Raw genomic sequence first — 27,977 nt, 5'->3', positions numbered from 1 at the left:
AAATTCATTTCCTCCCTCTGCCAGGTTGCACACCAAAAGAACCAGTCTTTTTGAATTTCTGAATCATTTTCTCCAGACCCACGGTAGTCATCGGATGAAGGCCCCCCCCCCCCCCCCCCCCCCAAATCTTTTGTGTCCGGAATTTCTGCAGAGTGACATGTGCACAGTTATCATTCTTGTAATGCAACTTTACAAGCAGAGCGCGATCATCCATTGAGACAATCATGATGAGTGCCACAGACACAAAAGGAGGAAAAGCCATGTACCCAGTGTCATTACACGAACTTCAGAGGGTTGTGTGCAGGACAGGTGTTTTCATTTACATATTCTGACACGTACAGCGCCATCTATTGATCAATTTTCACACTTTTTTTTTCTTCTGCCATACATTTCTCCTCATGTTTGATAATATTCAGTTGCAATTTGACAGCATTCTGACCAGTGGTGTTATTTCTACAGAGTTTTGAAAGTTTAACTTTAATTATAATCACCCTGTATGTTTTAGTCCTTGTCAAGCAGAATCCTACAGTGAGCTTTTGACTGAATGGGAACTCCTGCCCCTCCCCCCTTCCCACCATTCAGCCCATGGCCTCGATTCCATCCATAAACAATTGCTTCAACACCTCAATCATCCAAAACAACAATATCTTCTCCAGATATTTAACCTTATTTTGCTCCAACCTGTTTTCCCTCTCAGTGGAGGGACTATATTGTGGTTCCTGTCATCAAGCCCAGTAACGATCCGTTGATCCTCTGTAGTTACCATCCGATCAGTCTCACCAGTGTCCCCTGCAGGTTATTTGAATGGGTCGTGGTTCGTTGGCTCTTCCAATCTCAGGACCTTTTGTTGCCCCTACCAGAGTAGCTTTTGGGTGGAACAGTCTCCGATTGATCATCTGCCTCAATTGGAAACTGCAGTTTGGTAGAGCTTTTGTCAGCACTGCCACCTTGTCACAAATTTCTTCAATCTTCCTAAGGCCTATGAGACAACTTGGGACTTGGTGCCATCATATCTTACACTGCTCGAGTGTGGTATTTGGATCTCCCTCTTCATTTTTATTCACCAGTTCCTGTCATTCCACAATCAACTCCCCACAGGCCCAAGAGTATGGTGTTCCACAGGGCTCTGTATTATGTATCCTTCTTCTCTGTTGAACCATTGGTCATTCCTGTTCTGTATGTGGACGAGTTCTATATCTGGGCTTGTTCCCACTTGGTGACCTCTGTGGAATAACAGCTCCCGCATGCCATCAACTGCAATTCTGCCTGGACTCATCGTTTTTTGATTCAGCCCCCTTAAATCGCAGGTAGTGAATTCCTGTTGCCTTACTACTGTCCATTGCAGTCCAGAGCTCAATCTCAATGCCGAGCACCTGACTGGTGCCCCATTTCCATTTCTTGGATTTACCATTTGAAAAAAAAAAGCTTTTCAGGAATGGTTTTAAATTAGATTTAAAACTTGCTTCACTACCTGCCAGATATTTTATGTTATTGGACAAATGATCAAAAATTGTTGTCATATGTAAAACTACTCCTGAGCAACTAACGCCTTTAACACTGGGTTATAAAGGTCATTTTTTTCCTGTAGTGTTGTACGTACGCATGTCACTATTTGTCTCAAATTGTGACAGACTATTTAAGATGCTGAAAATTATTCAGTGCGATATTATTCCGTGGAAATATGCAAAATATTTCAGGAGGTTGATATGTTTGTTTTCAAGATTAGTAATTATACAGAGAGCAAAAGTAGCTGAACTTAATTATTTGAGGAGATCAGTAATATTATTCTTCCAGTTAAGGTTTTCTCAGTATGTAAACCAAATAATTTGGAGCATTCTACCCTACTTACTGACTCCTTATCACGCGCTACTTCAATTGATGGTATGGCTCTATATGTTATACAGAACCGAATGTAGTGTGTTTTTTGAAAATTTAGGGAGAGTCCGTTTTCAGAGAACCTCTTAATTATTCTTTGGAAAATATGATTTACTGACTCTTTTGTTGCTTTCTCTCAAGTGGGATTTATAGCAACAATAGTATTGTTTGCAAAAGATACCAGTTTTGCTTTATGACTCAACTGCCCCTTCCACACTGCTCCTCTTGGATCCATTGGAGATATCTGTTTTGCCCTCTGTCAGTAGTCTTGTGGTTGACTCTGGGCTCCCCCACCCCTCTCTCCCCCTACCCACCCCTTTGGTTGGTTAGTCCCAGCTCCTGCTTTCCTATGCCATAGCTATGGTTAGTAATTAACGCAGGTGGGCGGCAGAACAAAGGGGCTCTCCTCATGGAGAAGCTGTCTACTTTCAGAACATAGAGTGCCCACTGTACAGCGGGAAGACGTGCCCAAAACATTAACACCGAAGAAACCTCATGAGTGCTGGGAAGGACAGCTTTACATCACACCGATAAACCATAGCCCGGCCCTCCTATGGGAGGGTCTAGAGAAAGGTGCTGGTATCAATGCGACTGCCCTTACAGCATTTCTGAACAGGCTGAACAAAATTAATGCTTATGAGTTTGAAGGATGCCTCACTGAACCATATTCAAAGAATGGTGAGGAGTACAGGACAATGGGATGTTGCCAAGATGGTCACAGGCACAAACGGCTGCAGACTCGATGGTGGAAGTAGTTTTGACCAACAGCAAGCCCAACTGCCCCATACTCAGAGAGTATACTTCACTAAAATTGACTTTGATAGTTTCCACAAAAAACAATGGCTTTGTGGTGGCGAAAGTGACCCTTCAGTCCTGTTATAGGTCAGGCAGTGGGGAAAGGATTTCACCCTAAGCCAGTAAGCCTGGCCCTCCTCCCAAGGGGTAGTCAGGGAAGGGAAGGTAACAGGGTCATAAGAAGCAGCACTGAAATTCCATTGTCAACTAGAGAGATGGCCAGAGAAGAATGGCCAGCTTTTTGAAGCTTAATGTGTTTCATACACAAAGCACACATCCTGACTCCACCTACTCCAATCTGCGGTCTCCCCCTGGGCACCACACAACCGCAGCAAGGGACGTCTGGCATGGTGGCTGCTGCTGCTGCAAGTTCCAATTCTAGATAGCGACAAGTAACCGCTCTTAAACATACACGGGAAGTTAACAAATCGGATATTAGAAGTGTAATCCCTGTGTTGTTAGGGCGATCAACCAAAAGGATACATAACAACCCCAACACACAGGTTGGCTACTGTGCTGTTTATAAACTGTTAAAGGACAATGGTATCAAGAAAAAGATGGAATACGTGAAAAGGTCACTCACTGAAGATGCTATGAAGGTGGTGTTCTCTGGTTGGGTCACACTACGGGGACAAAATTTAGAAGGGGAGATCAAACCCCAAAAGGGGGGGGGGGGGGAGGGGCAAAGGAAAGGTGAAGAGAAAACAAGAGGAACAAAACCACATGAGATAACAGAAACCAGAAAGACAGCCAGGCTGATGTATGCAACGACACCATGAGAGGGGAAGGCAGGAGCAGAGGGGAATGAGTGAGGACAGGGGGGAGGGGTAAAGGAAAGGAAACACAGACCGGGAAGAAAGCGAGGGCCACAAAAACTTGGGGCCAGAAGTGCATCACGCACAAACTCACAGAAGAGCCATGAGTCCCCTGGGGGCAAGAATCCATAGATGGGGAAGAAAATTTGGGAGAAGAAATAGTGCAACATGACTGTGGGTATTTGGTGCTATTGAAAGTGCCACGGATAAGTGTTTACTATGTTTTGTCAAAGAAAACTCGATGGAGGTACTTTTGGACATGATATGAGAAAATATCTTACTCGGGACAGTTATAGTGTCTAAATGTTTTGGTTCATACAAGTGCCTAAGTGATGGATTCCAAGCACTTCTCCACAAACCACAGACTCCATATCAAAATCCCAACTACAGGAGCACAGACAAACAGCACTGAAGAAACGTGGGCTGCTGTTAAATAAATCTTACAAGGACCAAGGCTGTGCAAAGAGTTGTTTGACTTATTTATTTGAATATACATGGAGAAGGCAAAATAAAGCTGAAAAGCATTTAATCGTGTATTTTATGAATTGTGTAGCTCATCTTTATAATGGTAACTCGTAAGTGGTGTAACTTGCAGATGTACCATTGATAAAACGCACAAATAAATCTTTTGATACTCACAAAGGAATTAATGACAGTTAGCTGCTAGTGGGCACTGATATACATCAATGGGAAAGTCGAAAATTTGTACTAGATCGGGATTCAAACCCAGCTCTCCTGCTCACTAGGCTGACGCTCTAACTACTAAGTCATACAGACACAGTGACCATTGCAACTGCATTCACTACCCTAGCATGCCTCCCATAGACAAAATTTTCAACTAATTCAAACACTACTGGTGTAATACACCTGCCCATTATCCTCACTACTCATTGTGTTTAGCCCATTCCCGTAACAGTTTGGTGATGGACATCTGCACTGAAGTGATCACTGACTAGCCTCACCTAAATTATATATGTGGTGTCTGTTCTGTTGCACACGTCTGAAAGAACAGATGCCATTATGAATCAACATACAGAGGAATTAATGACATTTGGCTTCTTGTGGGCATGTCTGAAAAAACAAACATGTATACAATAAAGGCAATGGTGGCCAATGATCCTTTTAGTGCAGGTGCACACCTCACACTAATTCTTACAGTAATTGGTGAAATGTTGTGAGTATTGAAAATAATGGGCATGGGCACTAAGTCAATAGTATGTGAATTAGTGGATAAATTGGGCCTCATGGGAGGCATGCCAGGGTTGTCTGTGCAGCTGTGATGATCACTAGGTCTGGATGGCTTAGTGGAGAAACATCTGCCTAGTCAGCAGGAGCCCTGGGGGTTTGAATTTCGGAATGGCACAATCTTTAACTTTCCCCATTGATGTAAATTATGAGCCACTAGCAGGTAAATGTCATGCATTCCCTTGTCTTGATTCATAATAGCCACAGGATCAAAATGGTGTCTGTTCTTTTGGACACCATTTTGGTAATATATACATCTTTTAAAAGCCTACAGTTTGCTAACTACACACTCAAAAAAATTACTGTCATGCACTTTTCACTTTCATTTGTGTTACAGAAGTACCTTTTAACAGCAAACCTCATTTCCTGTACCACATTTCTATTTGCTCTAGTATTTGTTTTGTTGAAAGTTAGTCATGATTTATGGTGAAGTACTTGGATTTTTGTACCTACACAAACTGAAACAATCATGTAGTGGAATTATCCCTTCTAGCTCATTCTTTTTGTTTATTGTATTAGTGTTCCATTGCCTCTATGTGTACAACATGAAATGTCCAAAAGTATCTTTCTAACTTAGCAGAATAGCCAACTCCCACTAACCATTTTCTCTTCAACAATTTGCATTCCTATTTCTGCTATTATGCACTCCCGGCCATGCATTTCACGTTTTCCAAAACACGTTTTAGTACACACTTTTCTAGGTTCCTTCCAATTCACAGGATATTTATTTCCAAAACTAGTTACATAATGTAATGTCACTGCAGACTTATACAACTTTCAAAAATTATGATTTATTGTTAGTTTGTCATATGGAATCCAAATACCTTTATGATTAGAACATTCTTACTTAAGATGATTTTTCCAACACTTTCTTTCCTCCCATAGCTATAGTCTTTGTGAACGGCAGAATCACTGTATAATGCTACTTTTCACAATTTCTCTCTTTCTTGGTAACACAATGGTCTACTGTTGATGTGACAATATGAGTGCTAATTCATCAGGTAAGTTGTGAAATTTGAGTTGAATGATTTTTCCTCCTTCCCGTTGCCTCTGATGCCGCTATAAGAACAAGTTTCCTGGTAGCTGAACCATTTTAAATTTCTGAAATTATCAGCCAATGCCAACACTCCCTGCATATTTGAGATACTTTTCCTTATAAATTAATAAAAGTGAAAGATCATTTGAGAAATGTTGTTAACGCGATAGAGAAAACTCTTCCAATCATTCTTGTGCATGTTAAATATATATAAGCCATACTTCACTTGTAAAAAAATGGAAGTGGGCTCAAGACACGACATTTACCAGGAAATTTAGGAAATTTATGGTAAGTTCCTATGGGACCAAACTGCTGAGGTCATCGGTCCCTAGGCTTACATACTGCTTAATTTAACTTAAACTCACTTACGCAAAGGACAGCACAAACACATCTGCCCGAGGGAGGATTCAAACCTCCGATGCAGGGAGCCGTGCGCACTACGACAAGACGCCTCAGACCGTTAGGCTACCCTGCATGGCATTTACCAGGCGCTCACATAATGCAGTGGTTAGGTGGCACAGGCACTTCTAGTGTGGTGAAATGAGTCTGAATGACAAAGAACAAAGTGGGAGACCATCCCTAGGTGAAGAGCCAGCAATAGACTTTCTGGTGCTCTGGTGTGTGTACAAATTGAGGTGATACTGGGAAATGTGAAAAGTCAAGCAAGTCTTGCACATGACTCTGGAAATGACTAAGTTTGCTGTCCACTTAGTTTCACAACTGCTCACCCCCACTCAAAGAGTCTGCTGAACTGAGGCAGCAGCACAAATGTTGCAGCTGAGTCAGATCAAGCCAGATGACTTATTTAGCTGCCTACCACCACTGATGAGAGCTATGCCCCCAAGTAGTATGACCCACAAGGTGAAAGAGCAAAGAAAGCAGTGAAAAAGTAGATTCATTGCCATTTATAGAGGCAAATACTCAACTATCATGAAGCAAGGTGACTTGACCATTTTTTGGGAATGCCATGGTGTCATGCTGAAAGATTTTGGCTGTAAGGAGCAAACTGTCACATAAGCATACTACAAATATTGCCTAATGAGGTTACAGGAGTCTGTCCCAGAGGGTGTTTCTGCCCCTTTACAATGAACAGCAAAAACGCAGACTCCTTCAATCAAGGTCTCTGCCAAGTCATCTACCAACACGGAAAAAGCATCACAATGGAGGTTCAATACATAGAGAAGGATTAACATCACACCAAATTTCTTAATTGAAGTTTTATTTTTTCAAGGCTACAATTAAAACTTTATGTCCACCCCTCACATATGGTAAGTCATTATCTTTATTTTACACCTTATCTAGAAAAAATAAAAACAAGAAATAATTAAATGATACTTACAGGATCATTCCACTGAGAGTCCTGAGTTGGTTCATAAGACTGATAGTAAGGATCTGCCTCTGGCGTGTAGAATTCACTTCCATATGGCTCAATGTGTGGTGGGGGAGGTGGAGGAAATGATGTTGGTACTGGAGGTATTACGCCATGTGGAGGAGGAGGCAGTTCAAATGCTGGCGGAATTGTAGTTGGTGGTGGTACAGTCATGTCTGGAAATGGTGGTTTTCTACTATATTCCCGTCGATCTGCTGTCATAACCTGCAATGCAAATCAACATAAAGGAAGTTATTCAGTGATCGTATTTCTCACATATCTATCCCAAGAAAAAAGATACAAATAACAGCTTTGTCTGATGCAACAAGTGCATGAAAATTCTATACAAAATAAGGTGTGCTGTTTGCAAGAGTAAACTATGAATTTATTTTGATTTCTTCCTTATGGGGGATGATCGACTACTGGATGACACTAATGGCTGTGCCGGTCGTATGGAGTTTTAATGTGTTATGAAATATTACCCATCCTTCAGAAGTCAATTATTTTATCTTTGCTTTAGAGGTAGAGAAAGAGTGGTTAAATGGATCTGTTTTCACTTTTTTATGGTAATGTTCACTATCATACATGATTTACAATAAAAATTTTACTTCCCGAAGTCCCATTGGCACAATAAAATTATAAGCTCCCCAATATCAATTACTAATAATAAAGTGCTCAAGATACACATTCTGACATGAATCTTTTCTCCCATTAAATCCAATAACTTAAGATATTTTCTTGATAAGAACATGAATTCAAGAAAAATGTCCTAAGCGACTACGTTTTCATTTGTTTCTTTGTTGAAAATACACAAACATTACCAAAATCTCAAAATATTAAACAACAATATTCCAGAAAATTATTGTATGATGTTATCACATTTGGATTACTGATGATCAGGTAGTTCGGGTAAAAATCTTCTGTGAGCTATATACACCATACCATATATAAATCAGTTTCAGAAATTTATGTTCATTTAACGAAACTTCATATTTTAAATGCACATGTGTCAATTACCAACAATCATGAAAGCATAATTTCTATACTGGAGGTTCACAACAATCCCTTATAGGATATCTGCTCTCCTGCATAGTAGAAATATATACATAGTAGTTACACACATAAATGAAGCCCATCTTCTCTGCTTGAGTTTATTTGTACTAGCTTCCTGTTTCTTCATTATTTTGGCCCTTGTGTCATCTGATCTTTACATATATGATTTTTATTTTTGGCCTATTTCTTAATGAAGGATGCTCTTTTTCACCACAATATTCAAATACCATCTTCCATTTCTTTATGATCTAATGGTTATCACTGATTTCTTGTTCATCTATTACATGTGCAATCATAACATTCTCTTTTTGTTATTCCAATCTCCTCAGAAAGTTCATCAAGCATTTCTTCCATAGTTCCCATTAGTTATTCAAACCAGATTATTGGTATCCCTCAGAGCAGCTTCTTTGTTCTTTGTCTGTATGAGAATAAACCATTCACTCTCTTTTACATCCCAACTTTTTCATAGTGAAGAATGCAACGCTGGTGACCTGGCAAAACTCAGGTTATTCACGTGCTCTTTACTATGATACTTCCAACTACTATTTTCTCATTATTACTGTTTGGTTACAATGTGATAACTCTTAGTAATAAAGATTCAAGCGTCTACGCACAACAAACAAGAGGAAAACTTATGTATGAAAACTGCTAATAGAAAAAAATCCTTCCAAATATTGATAATTTTTTATCTTTTCTGAAGATAAACTACGAGTTGCATAGTGGTGCTCTCATTTGGCAAACATCTAGGACCCCTCCAGCTGTTGTTTGGATATAAAGACTGCATTGGACACTCTCTTATCATTCACTGAAATAACAGATGTGTTTGGCCAGTGTTGTCTTTTTAGTCAAACAGCCATCTGGGACTTTAGTTTAAATACATTTTAAAGTGGAAATTACTAAATCAACAAATAAAATGCGAGCTATGTTACAATACATTTACTTGCCATGTATTATCTACCTATTGGATACTTCTGCTTCTTACACGCTGAATTGTGTGGTTCACTGATAACTTACTGGGGCAAGAATCTCTCTGCTTCACCTATCCAGTATTCCATATCTAATATACACAACTACACGTAAATGGTAAGCTGATGTATTCAATATCAACAAAATAGTGCAATAAGTTAGCAAAATTCCACATTCTGGTCTTAGACATGCAAATTGGACCCAATGACCACCTTGTAATCCTCTGCCAATGGCATCACTGTATGTGGTATGGAGTGGCATGTGGCCAGCACACCGCTATCCATGTTTTTGTCTGGTTTCTTGACCTTGGAACTACTACTAATCAGTTGAATAGCTTCTCAGTTGGCCTCATGAGGCTGAGTGCATCCCATACCATCTCCCACCAATGAAAAAATTCCTGGCAGTACCGAAATCGAATCCCAATCCTCCAAATGGTAGTCAGCCAAGCTTACCACTAAGCTATGACCAAGCGAGGTAGTGCAGTGGTTAGCACACTAGACTCACTCTCAGGAGAACGATGGTTCAATTCCGCACCTGGCCATCCTAATTCAGGTTTTCTGTGACGTCTCTAAACCGCTTCAGGCAAATGCCGAGACGGTTCCTTTGAAATGACGTGGCCGACTTCCTTCCCCATCCTTCCATAATCTGATGAGACCAATGACCTCACTGTTTGGTCTCTTTCACCAAATCAACCCAACCCCAAACTAAGCTATGGAAATAGATTACAAAACAGTACTTGCAATGGGTCCCTACATGCATGCTGTACACTGATAGTCTAGTGTTGTGGCACATCGAATCCTAGTGGGTCTTTAAAGTTGTTAGTGATATAGCAAACTCTGTTGTCAAATTTGTGCTCACAGTCTATTTTTCACAAAGTTTGGACCAGATGTTATATGGCAGTTTTAATTGTTGGCATTCTGGATTTTGTTTCTGCATACAGCACTTCTCTGTTGGACACTCATTATTGTCAAGATTTTCCTGTTTTACAGTGTTCTGTTCTCCTGCATCATGCAGTAGGATGTAATATGGAATACTTGACATTTCTTCACTTTTGACTATGATCGCTGTTATTATCTCAAGAAGAAATGAAACTGACACAATATATCTGTATACTTAGGTATGAAGGTGACACTGCAAACATCCTTTACCTTGTTTACTCATTACATTTTGAATCTGATCCATGAATGTGCATTCACCAATGTCATTTTTATTCCAGAACCCTTAGAAAAATGGCACATATGTTCAGTTTTGTTTGTTCTATTTGGTAAATAAAGGTATTTTCAACTTTCTCTCTCTCTCTCTCTCTCTCTCTCTCTCTCTCTCTCTGTGTGTGTGTGTGTGTGTGTGTGTGTGTGTGTGTGTGTGTGTGTGTGTGTGTGTGTGTGTGTGCGCGCGCTGGGTGTACATATAATTCTTTTATTTTGTAGATTTATTCAACAGTAAAACACAAGAAAATTCCCACGGACAGTTCCCTATTATCAACAAAATATCTTTGACTTACATTGAAAAAGAAATGTAATAATACAACACAAAATGGAAAGTTACTTAATAAAATTACACAGGATGAAATGTCACTTAACAGAATTTTAAAGCATCATACGTGACAGTTCTATCAGGATGTACCTGAATGACATTCTCCTTTGGTGGTGTGCCTTTCTCCAAATTTCTTCGTGACGCCAACCCACCACCACCTATTACGTCAATAGTACCACCCATTTTTCTTCCTGGAGGTGGGCCTGCTTTCTTTGGTCCCATAAAACCTGAATATTTAGAATTGTCATTGGTGATTGCAACAGGTATGGCACCACGACCAGCAGTGGTGCTTCCAATCTGTGCTAAGCCCACACCAGACTCGTGTATTCTAATACGTTTCTGACGTTCACAATAAGCACGCCATGTCTCTTCATTGAAGCCATAATTGAAATAATCTGCAACAAAGATTTTTTCTTCCGTTACGCTGCAACTAAGCTAAGCCAACATTGAGATAGTTTCTGAAGAAGTGCAGAAGTGATCTTTTAGTTTGTGGAAACATTGTCCCACAAAGTAAGTATAAGGCCATTGGATTTTTCCCTGTGATTTTGTACTAATTCACACGCACCTTTTATTCACACAGGGTGTAAACAATAATTGTTTACAATGTACGACAGTGGTATGGAGGAAGGAGAGATGAACAATTTGGAATAGGAGACTTGTGGTCCATCAAGTCAGGAAACAATCTGAAACTGGCCAAGAAAAACCACCTAAGCTACAGCTCATGCATGCTATGCATAATTTTCAAAATTGTGTTGTTCTATTCATGCAAACTATAGTCCAAGAGAAAAAATTAATATTGCCTTTTGTGTTGAAAATTTAATGTACTGTAATTCTGTACTGGGATATAGTTTTGCTAGAGACTGTGATTTTCACATTATTCAAGGAAAACATCCCAAAGTGACCTTCAAATGCATCCCAATTTCACAATTAGTCCCCATTGGTCAGCATTTTTAGTGTATTGTTCATGGCCCTCCCTCTTTACACTGTACAAAAATCTGTAGCCAACTGACTTATTTCTCATATTCAACCTCTTTTGATCTATTGTGCCAATGGCTTATTCAACTAAAGTAATAGTATTAATTCTGGACTCTTTGTAGAGATTCATTAAATATTGCATTCAGGAATTTATTTTAGCTGAATTATACCATATAATTCTCTACAAATTTTCAGAAAACATGCCTTAACATATATTATTTGAAAATAAAAGTTCAAATATAAAAATTTAATTAAAAAATCAAACAAAATACTCACAACTCAACAGTTTCAGAAAGTTACAAATTACTTGGCCCAAAATGATGGTAATGTTTCTTAGTATTTTATGGGAGATCTTTTTGATTTGAACATTGCCTAGACTCTTCGCAGCTTCAAGTCCAGCAAGCATCAAAGATTTTCTGGTTCGATCATTCTGAACCACGAACTGATGATGACCTCTGTTACTGGGATGTTACTGGGATTTCATCATGAAACTGTGATTTTAAGCTTTGACCACAAGTTCTCAATTGGATTTAGGTTGGTACTGTTGCCAGACCAGGGCAGCACATTAATTTCATGGTTACTGGACCTATTGTTATTGATTTTCATGGTATGACATGGCACACCATCTTGCTGAAAGATGTACTGATGGCAGTTAGCTTCAAAAATATAGTTGATACAGGCAGCAATTCCAACACTAAGACTTCATCTCGGTACTTTTTGTGGTAAAGTTGCCCTTTAACACTGCCAGACGTCCAATACCATGACCTGCCATGCAGCCACACATAATGACACAGATGGGATGTTTCATAGTGGCAGTCATGCACCAAAGCAGTAAGTCTTCACCTGGTCAATGACAAATGAACTTGACCCCATCATAATGATGGAAGCTGAAGAAATGAATTAAAATTTTTGCCATGGCCGAGACTTGAACTTGGGTCTCCTTGCTTACAAGGAAGGTATGGTAGCCATCACACCACCACAGCATTATAATCAGTGTAGCTGTTCGGACTACCCTAGTCCAGCGCTCTCCCTAACACGAACTTCAATTCACATCTTCAGCTGTTTTCCCCTTCTTAGATCAGCACTTAATTCCATCACTACCAAAGGTGCTAATCTTAGACTCATCATTGCAAATGTGTCTAGCTCAGTCTGCTTAAGTTCATTCCCTGTGTGCTAACGCCTCTGCATTTTGTTCATATATGGCTTCTTTCGTGGAGCCCTTGCTCACAAATGATTTTCCCAAAGTTTCTGTCTGGTGGTTCGATCACAACTTCAATCCCTGATATCAACATGGCATTTATGTCTTTCACTGTACTCTGATGATCTTGCAGAGAACGACTGCAGATTCTACGATGATCTTGATTTGCAAATATTGGTTTTCTGCCATTTTTGGAGCAGTTTTTATTGACCCAGCTTCTTCATTTTGGTTGCAAACTTTGCTCTCACCCAAATCTGTAGAGCCTCCACCCAACCTTTTTGCTATTTCTACATATTTATAATCTTTCTCATGAAGTGTTACTGCCTTAATCTATTTCCTTGGTGACCCTAAGCATGTTTCAGTACAGGAGCCACTGTTTTCAATCTTTCATCTGTCTCAACTCCGCTCACACTAAAGAATCATTACATTTCAACAACAAGAACAATGTATTACTACAACTGGATTAAAATAATGATCATAACACTTTTTCTCACTGGACAAAGCCATAACAAACCACTTCCATCAATTGACTTGTCAGAACAGAAGAAATAAAAAACATCTCCACAGGCAGATAAAATACTGAAGGTTTTTTAAAAACATTGTCAGTTAAATCTATTTATTCATTTTCAATAAAAAATAAAACATCACATTCTCTAAAAATGATAAATTTTCATTAGGACCTATCATAACAAAAAATAAAAGTGTAATTTATTAATTTAATATACCAAAACCAACCAAATCCCATTATGTTAAAATAAACAAACATTTCAGCAAAGTATCCAGAATTAATGCTACAACTGTATTTCATTAATATTTTTAAGTAGCTGTTCCTGGCCACACATTTCTGTGGCTCAGTCTGGTTAAATGGAAAACAAAGAAAAGAGAAAGCACGTCTTTCTAATATGTACAGGAACTATACATACAGGGTGGTCCATCTGAAGTTTCGGATGAGATTATCTCAAAAACTATACATCGGGTAAAAATAGTGGGTAAGACAAGTTCGTAAGCTCAAAGGGGGACATCAAATGATACTACACGTTACCTCCAGCCCCTGCCCCCCCCCCTCCCCCCGGGTGGGGCGGGGGAAAACTTTTAAAACTTAAATGGAAACCCCTACTTTTTATTGCAGATTCAGATTCTCCATAAAAAAGGAATCAAGCTTTGTCTGAAACGTTTTTCAAACCATTGACAGATGGCACTGAAATTGAGAAAAAATTAAAATTGTGGAAGAACTCTGATTTATTTTGAATTATCCGTGAAAGACGATTCAAATCGATAAAAAATGTGCACCAATTATTTCGTTATGCCAAATTAAGCTATTTTTGTACAAAATGTACTGTATCTTACTTTTAGCGTTACCCAGGAACAATGACATGGACGTAGTAGAATGATGTTCCTCTGGGGTGCTTCATTAGTGTGAGTCCCATTGCCTCTCACATGTTGGGGTGCTTCATTAGTGAGAGTCCCCTTGCCTCTCCCAATCTGGGGTGCTTAATTAATCGAAATTAGACAGGAAGAAATTTTTCAAAATTATCCCCATTTGCTTCAATGCATAAAGTCAATCGTCTGCGAAAGTTGCCCACAGTTTTGAGCAGCACATACCGTGGTATGGCTGCACACTCTCTTCAAATGCCTTGCTCCGTATTGTTTCTGGTTGTGGACTGTCTTTCATAAACAATATTTTGTAAATAAGCCCACAAGAAAAAAAATCAGATGTTAGGCCTGGTGAACATGGAGGCCACTGAATTGGTCCACTGCATCCTATCCACTGACCAGGATACTGTAAATTTAAAACATTCCGCACATTTTTAGTGTAATGGGGAGCTGCTCCGTCCTGTTGGAACCACATTTGTTGCCTAGTTTCTAATCAACATCTTCCATTAGCTCCAACAAATCATCACGAAGAAGTTATAAATGAGATTCCCCAGTAACATTTTGGTCAAAAAATTACGGTCCTATCAAGTAACCATTTAAAATTCCACATAAGACCATTAATGACCATTTGTGTTGATTGTCAACGGGCCTGTGCCAGTGTGGATTGACAGGGGACCAATAATGACAATCATGATGATTTAATTTACCATTGTTTTTGAATGTGGATTCATCAGTGAACATAATGTATCTAAAAAATCTTATCATTTCCAAGGCCCATTGGCAGAAATTCACGCCTATTTGCATATCTTTCGGTGTTAATGCCTGTGTCTCTGTGATATGATATGCACGATATTTATGTGCCTTCAAAATCCTCAAAACAATTTATTTCGGTATTCCAGTTTGTCTCTGAATAGCACGACTACTAATTTCCGAATCCAGGTGAACACAGGCGAGGACAGTAACGGTACGAGCATCATTTTCATTGTAATCGCGATGTCAAGGTGGATGGTGCATGTATCCATTTCAAGAATGGTGACTGCAGTTTCGAATAATGTTTTCGCTTGGATGTCGTCTGTTTGGCAAACGATCTGCATACAATTGCGCAGCTGCAGCGCTGCAGCGCAATTGTTATGGCATTCACCTAAAATTAACATCATATCAACAATCTCTGTAGGAAGATAGTGAGCCATGTTTCGCTAAAAAATAATTTACTTTTGTCAGTTGATGTTTACGCTTCACAACCTGAAAGTGAAGTGACATCTGATTGCATTGCAACAACCTTTATACTGAGCCATAGTTCACAGTTTAGCCACGGCAACGCAACAGCCGGGTGAGTAATGCAATTGTGATGAGTTCCTTAATGAGGTTTTAATACTATTCCGCCTCCTGGAAAAGAAGAAGAAGAAGAAGAAGAAGAAGAAGAGAGAGCTTAATTTGGCGTAACGAAAGAATTGGTGCACATTTTGTATCGATTTAATGTGTCCTCCTCAGATCATTCTAAATAAATCTGAGTTCATCCCCAATTTTAATTTTTCTCAATTTCAGCGCCATCTGTCAATGGCTTAAAAAAATGTTTCAGACAAAACTTGATTGATTACTTTTTTATGGAGAATCCGAATCTGCAAAAAAAGTGGGGGGGGGGGGGGGGTTATTTAAGATTTAAAAATTGTCCCCCACCCCAACCCATGTGGACAGGGGCTGGAGGTTACATGTGGTATCATTTGCTGTCCCCCTTTGAGCTTACGGACTAGTCTTACCAACTATTTTTACCTGATGTATAGGTTTCAAGATAATCTCATCTGAAACTTCAGATGGAACATCCTGTACATCCTAATCTCCTTTTCCCCCATCTCATTCCACCTCCTCCTCCCCCTATTTTTTCATCTCCTCCTCCTTCCCCCCTCTCTATCCATCACTTCCTCCCTCCTCTTGTCCATCTTCTCTTCACCACTCTCTCCCCATCTCCTACTGCCCTGTCACTCTGTCTATCTGCTCTCTATGTCCCTTTACTCACACCCTCCCCCTCAACCTTGAGCCTTATATACTGTTATTGCAAATTCAGATTCTGTAACAGTATTCTTACGATAACCCAGAAATACAATTTTATTGTTTTCTGTGCAAACCATCAGGGGAGGAAGAAAGCAAGCACAGCACGTCATCTGTATGTGTGAAACTATGAAGTAAATAGATCAAGTACTTTTTGAGACTTTTGGTAACACCCTCATATCATACTGACTGTCTGAAGGTTCATTAGAGTATTGTGGAAAAAGCTGAAGTCAATCAGTCAAGAACTTAGCAAGATTCCCCATTACATATTACACATTTATTTACATATGTATACATGAATGAAATTGGTATATAAAAACACTCATGTAATCACATGTAATGTTGCATCAAATTTCAAAGCAGTCAATCGGCAACTTTTTGATCTTTGTGAACAAAAATGTACAGGGGCTGAATTTTAGACTTAAATTTTCCTGTAAATGTAATGACAGAGCAATGTGTTATGCAAAAGATAATATGTTTAGCTTTGAAAGCATAGCACTTTCATTTTAAGAAAGCCAGGCAAACAAAAAGATTTAGCTGTTAATTTTCTACTGTTAAAATTCACCAAACTGTATGGTAAAATTTACACACACATAAATTTTACTATTTGTAAATGTATGACTAGCTGGTGGCATAACAGCCCAGTCAATGAAGACCAAGAAACCTCCTATGTGGGCTATAATTCATGGAGTCTCCAATTTTTGTAGAGCGGTAGGGTGGAGTGCCATGAACAACATACCAAAAATCCTGATCGGTGGGCGTTGAGTGTGGGGGTGCATTTGAAGGTCACTTTAGTATGTTTCTCTTGAATAACTCAAAAACCGCATCCTCTAGGTAAACTGTTTAGCCTAGTACGAAATTAAACTACATTAAATTTGGAACAAAAATGGTTTCTACGACTAATAATTTGCACAAAAAGAGGAAGACAATATTAAAAATCTTATGTGATGTACATTCACTTCAGTGTAAGTGGTTTTTGTAGGCCAATTTGAGGTAGATTCCTGTCCAGGCAGAGCCAAAATGTCCTGTATAAAACCATTTGTCTAGACTTCTGCATCACTGTATACACTGTAAAGAGTTATCATTTGCATCCTGGATATGGTGACTGTCTTACAAAAACCATTTATAACTTAATCAATATAATTTTTTTAAAATTTTTATGTCTTTATACTCTGCTCAAAATGTGAATTTTTTAATTGTGGTAAGAATCTTCTCATGGAGTCTGAACTGGAACAGGCACACTTACATCACGCAACAATAGGTTTCATTTCTAAAGTGAAGACGAACATTTTTATCAAACAGTAGGAAGTTTAAATAAAAGACTATTTTTGTTTTCATATAAATGAAACTGAATAAGGGAGACACATACATGATGACATAAAATTATATCATGAGATAACATAACACAGACTATTCAGAAAAGCTTCTACTGTTACCTGTAATATCAGCACCAGGCTTTCTCCATGGTTTGTCTTCCAATGAATCAAGATTAAATTCATGTGCAGGCACTCCATTAATGGTGCCTATAGCTTCAAATTCCTCAATGGAAAATTTTCCTGGTTGCTATGGAATTGAAAGAATTAAATTACTGTATTTCAATTCAGTTTAACATGTATGTATGCATCTGGTGATATCAATTCTGTGTCCACATATTAACTTGAAACTGCGAGGGTAAGTCAATTATTATTCACAACTTAGTTAGATTTTTGTTTATTTTGGAAGTACTGTCATTTTACATTGATGACGCATGCTTTGTTTATTTGTTGTTATATCTTTCAATTTTCAAGCTACTAGGTTAGTTCTGTTATGCTGCAGTGCTATTAATCATGACTGCTCCGCTGTATATTTGCACCAAAGAAGAGCAATGTTCACTGATCTGTTTTTTGTGGTTGAAAGGCGTATTGGGGGCTGAAATTCAGCAAAGACTTTCAGTATAGTACAGCAACAGTGTTTTGCCACAATGGAGTGTCTACGAATGGATTGAAAAATTCTGAAATGGTCACACAAGTGTTACGAACGATGAAGGAGCTGGACGACCATTTACTGCCACAAATGAAGAAACAATTGATTGTTCATGTGAAATGATTCTCTTAGACAGACGATTAACTATTGACGAGGCGGCACATCCTCTGCAAATTAGTCACAGTTCTGCCTACGAAATCATCCACAACAGACTTGGGTTTCATTAAATTTGTGCAAGATGAGTCCCAAAACAACTCACACAGTTGCATAAACAAAACATGGATCCGTCAGTACGAGCTGGAGAGTAAATGGCAGAGTATGAAATGGAAACGTCAAAATTTGAAGTGCAAGAAAAAGTTAAGAACCCAACTGTCTGCAGGAAAACTGGTACTGACGGCTTATTGGGATGCACAAGGTCCACTACTGGAACATTATGCGGAAAGGGGCGCAACAATAAACAGTGTACATTACAGTGAGATGCTTACTGCCAGGCTAAAGCTTGCAATTCGAAGAAAATGCTGAGGATTGTTGTCAAAAGGTGTTGTGTTGTTGCACGACAGTGTCTGTTCGCATACTGCTGCCCACACTGCCGAAACGCTCCAGAAACCCAAATTTGAAGTACTGGATCATCCTCCATACAGTCCCGATCTTGCCCCTTCTGACTGTCACTTGTTTGGTCTACTCAAACAGGCATTATGGCACCGTCGATTTGCCTTGGACAAAGCAGCGAAAGAAGCGTTACATTCCTGGCTCGCAGCTCAACTGAGAACCTTCTTTTATGAGGGCATCAGGAAGCTTGTACAATGATGGACCAAGTGTGTTGAAATGCAAGGAGACTATGTCTAAAAATGATGTTCTTGTAAGTTTCCTGTTTGATTACAATAAAATTTGATAACTACTTTGCCGGATAATAATTGACTTCCCCTCATATGTAGCTTGATCATTTATAAATAGTTAAGCTGACTAGGTGTAGGCAACAACAACCACTCGTTAATGAGTCAAGGGTCCTAGCATTTTAAAAGACATATTGTGGTAAATTTTATCAGAGGTACAGATGCCCATCTGCAAATAATGTGAGCTTGTACTTTTTTACAGCACTCATAAAAGTAAAGGTTTCTCTAAAACTGGATAAATTCACATTTGTAAAGAAGAATGTGGAGGCTTTTTCTGACTTTCCAACATATCTCTTGCAATTCAGTGAAATATTTTTCACAGCTTCACAATAAAATAAAATGTCATTTGTAATTATGCCATCTGATGCTATTATGGAAACAATGTAACTGGTGTAACATTACTGTTGGCAGCTGTGTTTTCACCATTACCCAGAGTACACTAATCATTAAGAGGACCCTCTGACAAGACCATGCCTCGAATCCAGCATATAAGCAAGGACAGGACTGGTCTACATCAGTTAAAATGTGATCTGTGGAGAGCAGTGCTACTGGTTTGTCTCAGGAGCTCATCGCATGGACTCTGTTTGCCACAGGCAGAACTTTGATATGGCATGAGCTGACCTTTTCTTTGGGGTATGGTTTTAGCTTGAGCTGTTTCCAAGAGCATTTAATTTAAATCTCTTGTAAATAAACTGGGGCAGGTCCCCACTAGCTCAGGTGCAATTCGCCTTTACAAACATGGCAACAACTCAGGGCTCACAACACTTGCAAATCGAAATTTGAAAACTTTTGTAACTACATGAGAGGTGCAGGTTTTTCAAAAATGGAACACTTACATCTATTAACACAAAACAGTAAAGGTTTATCAGTAGCTAGCAAGAGCTACATCACAGGCATTACAATGTAGCAGGAGTATCTCCTGCGCCACTTGTGTTTACAGCTTTACCACCATTCGATGAACAATGTGAAGAGTGGGATGCTTACTGTTGACAATTGCTGTTACATTTCTCAGCTTGTCAAATGACCGATATGGAAAGACAAAAGGCCATGTTCCTTACAGTAAATCTGAAATTTTATCATAAATAAATATAAATGTAGTCATATTTCCCAAAATACCAGTTACCTATCACATTGTTTTATATTTCATTCACTTGCTTCACCTGGCAAATTCCTTCTGAAGCTCCACAGTGTTTACAGGTTTGTGCATAATGACGCTATATATCAGCATACTTTTACAAGTGTAGTACACTTTTTCTACAATGGGATACTCCACAACGGGAGGGCGGGGGGATTAGTAGCTTGCTTGATGCCTTTATTTCTATACATAAGGTGTACATAAGGATTTTAGGGACCCAACTACACCATCATGGCTTGGGATGGTGAGATGAGAGACACTTTAAACATACCTTCCAACCAAATAATAAGAATAAATAAGTGTCTTGTTAAAATACACTGTTTTCACTTTTTACGATGCCTGGTTGAGATGGCTACTCACCTGGGTGCTCTGCTATGAACTGACTTGAGTACTGCCCATAGGACAATTCGAACCATTGTTCTACTGGGAATTAATGGCTTCTTTTTGGTTCCTCTGCTATGGAAATAAAGATTGATTCTTGCTGCAGTAAGAATCCCATGTCATGTGGACAAGCCCAAGTGGGGTGCGGATGCGTCTCAGATGTTACTTGTTCATGACTTTCACCTCACATCCAAATCATCAGCACCCTGAAACTGACTTTTTTCTGCTTTTCAAATAAATTTTAGCAGTTAATCCAGTCTGTGACAAACAACACTCTACTGTTGTGCCACATTGTAGTCACTAAAAGGTGCCCAGAGGTTGCAGCTATGGAGCACTAAGGGGAAGTGGATGAGTGGCAGCATATCCTCAGTCATGAACTAGAGGCCACGAGGAGGCCCACTGGTTCCAGAGTACTAAGTCGTCAGTAATGGACTCTGCGTAAGCACAGTGCCACAGCAGAATCTAAGTCCACAGGAGAAGGTAAGCAGTCCTATGGTAATCGCAGATCGGCATACGCAAAGACTGAGGAATGTCATGGATCCCTCCTCATACGTAGAAGCCGGCGGACTGAACTACCTCTAATGGAAAATAAAGAAGATTTATATGGTCCTGGCCCATGTTTGTTATGTTACAACACTAAATCGTAATACAACCATGACCTTGGCATGAGGTAATTGGGCCACATGCACTGTGATCATTCTGTCTTTCTTTTGTGTTGGTACTTTGGGACCTCTGGTTGTACGGTCTGGTGACAGTGGGAAGTAACTGCTTACATGCCTAGGCAGTAGCTTTCACTTCATCGGCATGCAGACTGAGTAACTTCATTGTTTGGCTTTGCCCATTTCTTTGGCTTCTTGCAGTACCCAAGGGCAATGTCTTGATTTTACTCAGTTGTGCCAAGTACGTAATTTTGTGGTGTAGAGATGCGTTATGAAATATCATGTATGTGGTAAGTCTTAACTTCTGTAACAACACATCATCTAGTAGAATGAACTGATTCTGAGGGGATATTGGTTATTGTTTATCTGAATGAACAAGAAATTGTGAAGAAACAAGAACAAACAAAACAGAATAGTGCTTCTTTGAGATACGCTAAGTAAAGACACAAATTTTTTATGTTATTTTACAGAACCTGTTAAGCTTCCAAAAATTTTAATTGTTTGCAACATATTGCATTAGTTGGAAGGTTTCAAACCTGGGCCAAAGGTAACAATATAAGCAAAAATGTTCTCGAAGGTGGTGTAAAGAGAGGTAAAAATGAAATCTAAAGAACAAAAAATATAACAATGAAAAAACCAACCACACATTCAGGAAATCTTTTAAGATTATATCAAACAATATGAAAGTCCAGAAAAATGTTAAAATGTAATAAGTAGAAATCAGGAAAATGTAACAATGAGTGACCAGCCTGGAAGCAGACTACGGAGATAAATACATGCTATCTCGTATATACAGGTTGTCCCAGGAGGAATGATCAATATTCAGGAATATGACGAGAATGACCATTCAAAGCAAAAAAAGTCTGGTAAACATGGACTCTAAAATGAATACCTTAAGAGCTATGAGCAGTCCTTAATCTTATACTGAAAAAAAGCCAATTGCTCTTAAAATATGCATTTTACAGCCCATGTTTACTAGACAATTTTTTCTTCTTTTGATCTATACATTATCTCGTCCCAAAATCTGGAAAGCAATGAGCTTGCAGCAGAAGGGATTTGATACACAGAACCAGAGATGAAGAAGGGCTCATAGCTGTTAAGGTATGTGTTTTAAGAGTTGATGTTTACTAGACTCTTTTTCTTTGAATGATGGTTCCTGTCACATCACTAAATATTGACCATTCCTCTTAGGACACCCTGTATATGCAACTACTGTATCCATGACATTGTCATACATATAACACCAATACAATAAGTCTTCGAGGCATGTTAGCACTAATGATTATACACTTATCTTGGTCCCAAGAGTGGTCAGAGATACTGGTCATGTCATTTGTGAGGTGTGTCCACTTGTGTGAATGTGTTAAGTGTTTTCCTTTCTTTTCTGAAGAAGGCTTTGCCAAAAAGTGTAGTTGTAACAGTCATTCTGTTGTGCCTGTCTGCAACTCTACATGTCATCTTTACGGTGAGTAGCAATCTATCATTTCATAACTGTACACACTAATATTCAAATGAATATACACTAAACATGAAAAGGATCCACAATGGAGTTAATGTTGCTATTTCTCTGCAGTATTATAAAATGTTTTCTTGAGGCATGGTTCTACAACCAACAAATTTTTAAATAAGTCATTATACATTGTTGGATGCAAAATTTTTTGTTCAGTGCGCTATCAGCCAATTGTGACTTAACATGTCATTTTCAAGCAAGCATCCTGTAACGCACTGTTCCATGACCATCTCAAACAGATTTCAGACAGTGGTGTCCAGAACATTGTTCGTGTGGTGGGTTTGGCTCAAAATGTGCAGGCAAGGACTTGCAATTGCTCATGACTGAAGGCTAATATTGACAACACCAGTGTGAGAAGTGCATTGTCTCTCCAGCCGCTGCTTTAACTGCTCTAGTATACTACTCAAAATAAACTTTATACAGAAAAATATCTAACAATATTTAAACAGTTGCTTGTTTGTATTATTGTATTCCCCGAATCACAGTACACATACGAAATTAGAACTGACAGATTATAAAGTGTGAAGGATTCAGTGTAAGCACTGGTTACTGCAAATCTTTTCTGTGTCTATGACAACAGTTGTACTCCATTAACCACTGTGAAAATTCTCACTGCACCACAAATTAGGGTATCTTTCCATTCCATTCACATATGGAATGTGGAAGGAATGTCTACATCAATGCACCTGTATGTGTGGTGATCTTGTTATTGTTGTTCCTACGAGAGCATTACTTGTGACAACGGCGATTAAAAACAGTGACCAGAAAGGTAGAAGAGGAAACATATCAAAAATTAATGTAAACCATTTCCTTTTGGTTTATTTTATTTCTCCTAGTATTATCAAAATTTAGACAATCAATAAATGCTATAAGTTTGGAATAGGTATAATGTTAACTTTTTGGTAGGTACTTTATATCAATAAAACAGTTTTCAATGTTGATAAATTAAAAATAATTTTTTTCTCAAGGAGTCGCTTAAACAATGGGGGGTGTCTTATATTCAAGGTCGACTTTTACTCAAGTAAATGTGGGAAGAGTGATTTGTCAATGTATGCTTCCGTAGTTCTGCAGTCCACCTACATAGCCCCATGTGGGTTATATGGTATGGTAGCCCTCCATCCCACATCCATGTTGGTTTTGTTTCGGAACTGCAGAGGTTGAGTTCAGAGATATGTGGTAAAAGAAACTATGCGCCAATGGACTTCTTATGGGCAGTTGGGAATGGGGTGTCAAAGTGACAGAGGCTGGCCATAATGTTCCTTCTAGAACACTGTATAATGTCCCAGAGATTTCCAGAAGGTTCAAGAATGCCCCATTATGTTACAGAATCTCCAAGTGTGTTCTACAATTTTCCAGAATGTTCCATTATCCTGTTCTGGTGGGATACGTTCCAGCTCAGAAAGGTACATGTGAACAAGTGAGATGCCTACATCACTATAATTTTGGAAATGTTTAGACTGGAGCAGGAAAAAACAAAAGTGACACTATGTAAAATAAATTTAAGTGAAAGTGAATTGCTTCAGGTAGTAAACAGTGTACTAAAAAGAATTTCAGTGTGTTAAGTATAAGGGGAGATCAAAAACTTACCATCCAAAGGCTGTACGGTGAAAAACTGGTACACCAATCAGATAAAATTGCTGTAAGCATTGAGGCAATCATCCCACTAACATACCAGGTTGAAGATATATTTGGTAAAACATTCCTGCTGTGTGAAGAAATTTGTAACTGCCTACTGCACATACTCACCCAACAGGTATCACTGACCCTTCAATGTCTTTAAGGGACCAAAAGCATGATTATCATATTGGGAGAGATCAGGACTATAGAGCACGTAACACCTCTGTCACCCATTTGAGCTGGCATAACTTCTGCTTATAAAATTTGCAATACAGGAATGAGCATTATCATGAAGCAGTATTATCCCTTGGCGCACTATTCCACAGTGATGGTTTTCAACAGATATGCTGCCCCATACTCATTCTTCATTCTACGAATGTCTAGTGTTTGTCCTTTGGCAGCCAAGAAATGAATAACAGCACATTGGTCCTGTTTGGACACAACTGGTAATAATATCAACATAGTTCATGTTTTCGCACTTACTGCATGCAGATCAGAAACACACAAATGCCACACTAATCCCTTGCTTATAGGTCAGTAGGTTAGTGTTTATTTACTCGCAGCCGAGTTGCACTACGTTGAATATATGTGGCAGCAACGCACTCACACAGAAATGCCCCTTATAATATCAAAATTTAATAGGATGCCAAAATGTGAAAGAGGAGGAGATCTTGCCAGCAGCGAATTGAAAAGAAGGAAACGAAGAACAAAGAAGAAATGCAACAGATGAGGACCAAGAAGAACATTTAGCTTCACAATGGATGAGAATAAATAGATTAACAGAAAACTTAACAGATGACCAATGAGATGAAAGTAGAGATGAGAAATGAGTGACACTGAGCCAGCAGACAGAAAGAAACTGTGAAGAAACAAGATCATGAAATGAGCTACAAAGAGTTACCGCGAGTGAAATTCGTGGAAGACAACTACCTCAAGTGCATGAAAAAAATAATAGTGTACAAGAATGCTAGGCAGAAGTAGAGATTAAAGTGTTATCTCACTGAAAAGCACTGTCATTGGCAAAATAATGCAAGTGCGTTAGTTCTGTGATACCAAGAAATTTAACAAACTCCAGGAATATGTTGCATAAGTACAAAAATTTGACTAACGCTATTGAAAGTGACTCCACCAGAATTATATCATTACATGACTTGAGAAACTCTGGAATCAAAAATGTGAAAGTGTACAGTGCTTGTTTTCAAATTACATCATTTGGTGCTATTTTGATAAGCAGTGAAGAACATAAATTCAATCCTATGGTTTTGATTAAAAGGATAAGGCTACCATAGACAGAATCTTTGTTACCATTGTCAAACAAATATTATAAATTTTTGTAAGTGTATTTTATTGGTGACAAAAAACTGGAAGTCAATCAACATTGTGCAAATGTAAGTGGTGTGAGTCAAGAAATCGTTGAAGAACTGCAGAAGATTTCACACAAGTACAGGGTGTATCAAAAAGAAGAATCCTATTTTTTAAAAATCAGAACTATTATGTTATTTGAGATATTTGCATGAACAATGTACTGTTGGAAAGAGCAAACACTCGTATTTTACATGGTTCCCACTCCAGTTCTAGTAAAAATGGTGTCAGGACAACAGAAAGCGTATTGTGCAGTGCGGGTCAGTAATAACTGTTCAGCATGACTTTTGTACTAGGTACGGTGTGGATCCTATTACAGCACAGACCTGTGTGCGAAAGTAGAGGCAGAACAAATAATATGTACATGACCAACCAAAAGAAATTGCACAGTGAAGAGTAATTTTATTTATGGACAAGCTTCCATGGACAGTTATGACATAGTAACTTGAGTTTTCCTAGAGAAATTCATGTTTTTTCACTATAATGTAATAATTCTGTGTCCATGTTTGGATTCAGTAATTTATCTTAGGTTACACGTTCAATTTAATTTTTACATGTAACCTAAGATAAATTACTGAATCCAAAAGAGGACACAGAATCATTGCATAACAGTGAATAAACATAATTCATGCTCCATGTGAAGAATTAAAATTAAGTCACCAAGTATAATGAAGGAAAGTTACAAAGAGATAGCTTAGACAATTTTTAAACGAGACACAAACAGAAGATGAATATCCTAAATAGAGAAGACGATCTCCAGAAAATAATTGTTTCAACGAGAAAATATAAATGTGAGATAAGAAAGGGACAGATATAGAAATTGTAATGAAATGGCTTGGCAATTTTTGGGCTTTCCAACACACGATCAAAAACCAGCAGTTGTTCATTTGACAGTGTATTTCAAAAATGGTCAACGAGTATATTTTATAAAATAAACCGCAGGGAGAATGCAACAAGACAAAACTTTCAATGAAGGAAGTAAAAAAACTCCAGTCAAAGGTTATGAAGGAATTTTCAAAAGTGGCACACTGGGACAAGTAAACACATTAAATATAATTTTCCAACTTACTTTATGTGATCCACTTGCAAGAAAATTGCTGTTGCCCGTGTACAAGCATACTATACATAGAATGTAACAAGACAAATATTTCAACAAAGGAAGTAAGAAAATCCAGTCAAGGACCAGGAAGGAATCTTTAAAAGTGATGCATTGACATGAGTGGACACAGCACGTCCAAAAAATGCTGACTGCTTCTATCTCCAAATACTACTACATCTACTACATGGAATACGTAGAAAAACAATTTTCATAGATTTTAAAAATATTGATGGATATGTAATGGAAACATATGGAGAAACATTCCCGTGTTTAGGATTACTGGAAAATAATAACTATTGGGACTTGGCACTTCAAGAAGCTGCACTGACACAAATTGCAGGCCTAGTGCGAAATCTATTATCAGCAGTACTGACAATGTGAAGCCCATTGAATCTAAATAGATTATGGGAGAAATTCAAAGAAAATATGAGCAACGATGTACTGCATCAGACGGGACACATTTATCCAGAATTAAATATTGAGTTCAATCAAGAGATTTTTTTTGCTAAACACTTATTTATTTGGAAGACTAATATTAAACAAAAAGCAAACAACATTTAGTTGAACTTGGAATGCACATCTCATAAAGAGATGTACAATGGTGCACAAAAAGTCATTCGAAGCATAAAACAGAATGCAGCAAGATCTCCAAGGTAATTCAAAATTAATTGGCGGTGCATTTGTTATACTTTCTGAAGATTTTCGGCATACACTTCCAGTTATTCCACAATCATCTCCAGCATATATAATCAATGCATGTTTGAAGAAATCATTTATTTGGCTTGAACAAAGTACAATTAACCCTTTACAAGGTGTGGTCCCTCAGACTGCACAAAAATTCACAAGTCTTTCTCCAAGGTCAGTTATGGCGGAATGATTAAATACACTCCCTACTCTCCTTAAATCGCCAACCCTATAATGTTTGGATGTCACTTTCTTTGTTTTTTATTGTCACATTACTGACATATGCTGGAGTCCCTGAGACTGCGACTCATGAACTACGTACTTGTTTTTTTTTTCCAGAGAAGTACAAAATATGTTCACAGGAATGTGTCTGTTTTAATGATTATAAGTTTGAT

The 27,977-nt window shown here is 38.4% G+C and overlaps 1 protein-coding gene across 8 annotated transcripts in view; it reads right to left on the bottom strand.

Annotated features, from left to right (window-relative positions):
- The window catches only part of LOC126334978 (pre-mRNA 3'-end-processing factor FIP1), a 92,884-nt gene that overhangs the window by 21,347 nt on the left and 43,560 nt on the right, over window positions 1–27,977 (bottom strand). For all 8 annotated transcript variants that reach the window (XM_049997775.1, XM_049997769.1, XM_049997768.1 and 5 more), the window contains exons 4-6: window positions 17,717–17,843; window positions 10,778–11,082; window positions 7,106–7,360 (exon numbers count right to left, since the gene is read on the bottom strand). In XM_049997775.1, the coding sequence (XP_049853732.1) occupies window positions 7,106–7,360; window positions 10,778–11,082; window positions 17,717–17,843 (687 nt within the window). The remainder of the gene's footprint in view (window positions 1–7,105; window positions 7,361–10,777; window positions 11,083–17,716; window positions 17,844–27,977) is intronic.

The sequence above is a fragment of the Schistocerca gregaria genome, chromosome 2, assembly GCF_023897955.1.
Source record: "Schistocerca gregaria isolate iqSchGreg1 chromosome 2, iqSchGreg1.2, whole genome shotgun sequence".
NCBI classification, from domain to species: Eukaryota; Metazoa; Arthropoda; class Insecta; order Orthoptera; family Acrididae; genus Schistocerca; species Schistocerca gregaria.
This window is presented reverse-complemented; position numbering and strand designations above follow the sequence as displayed.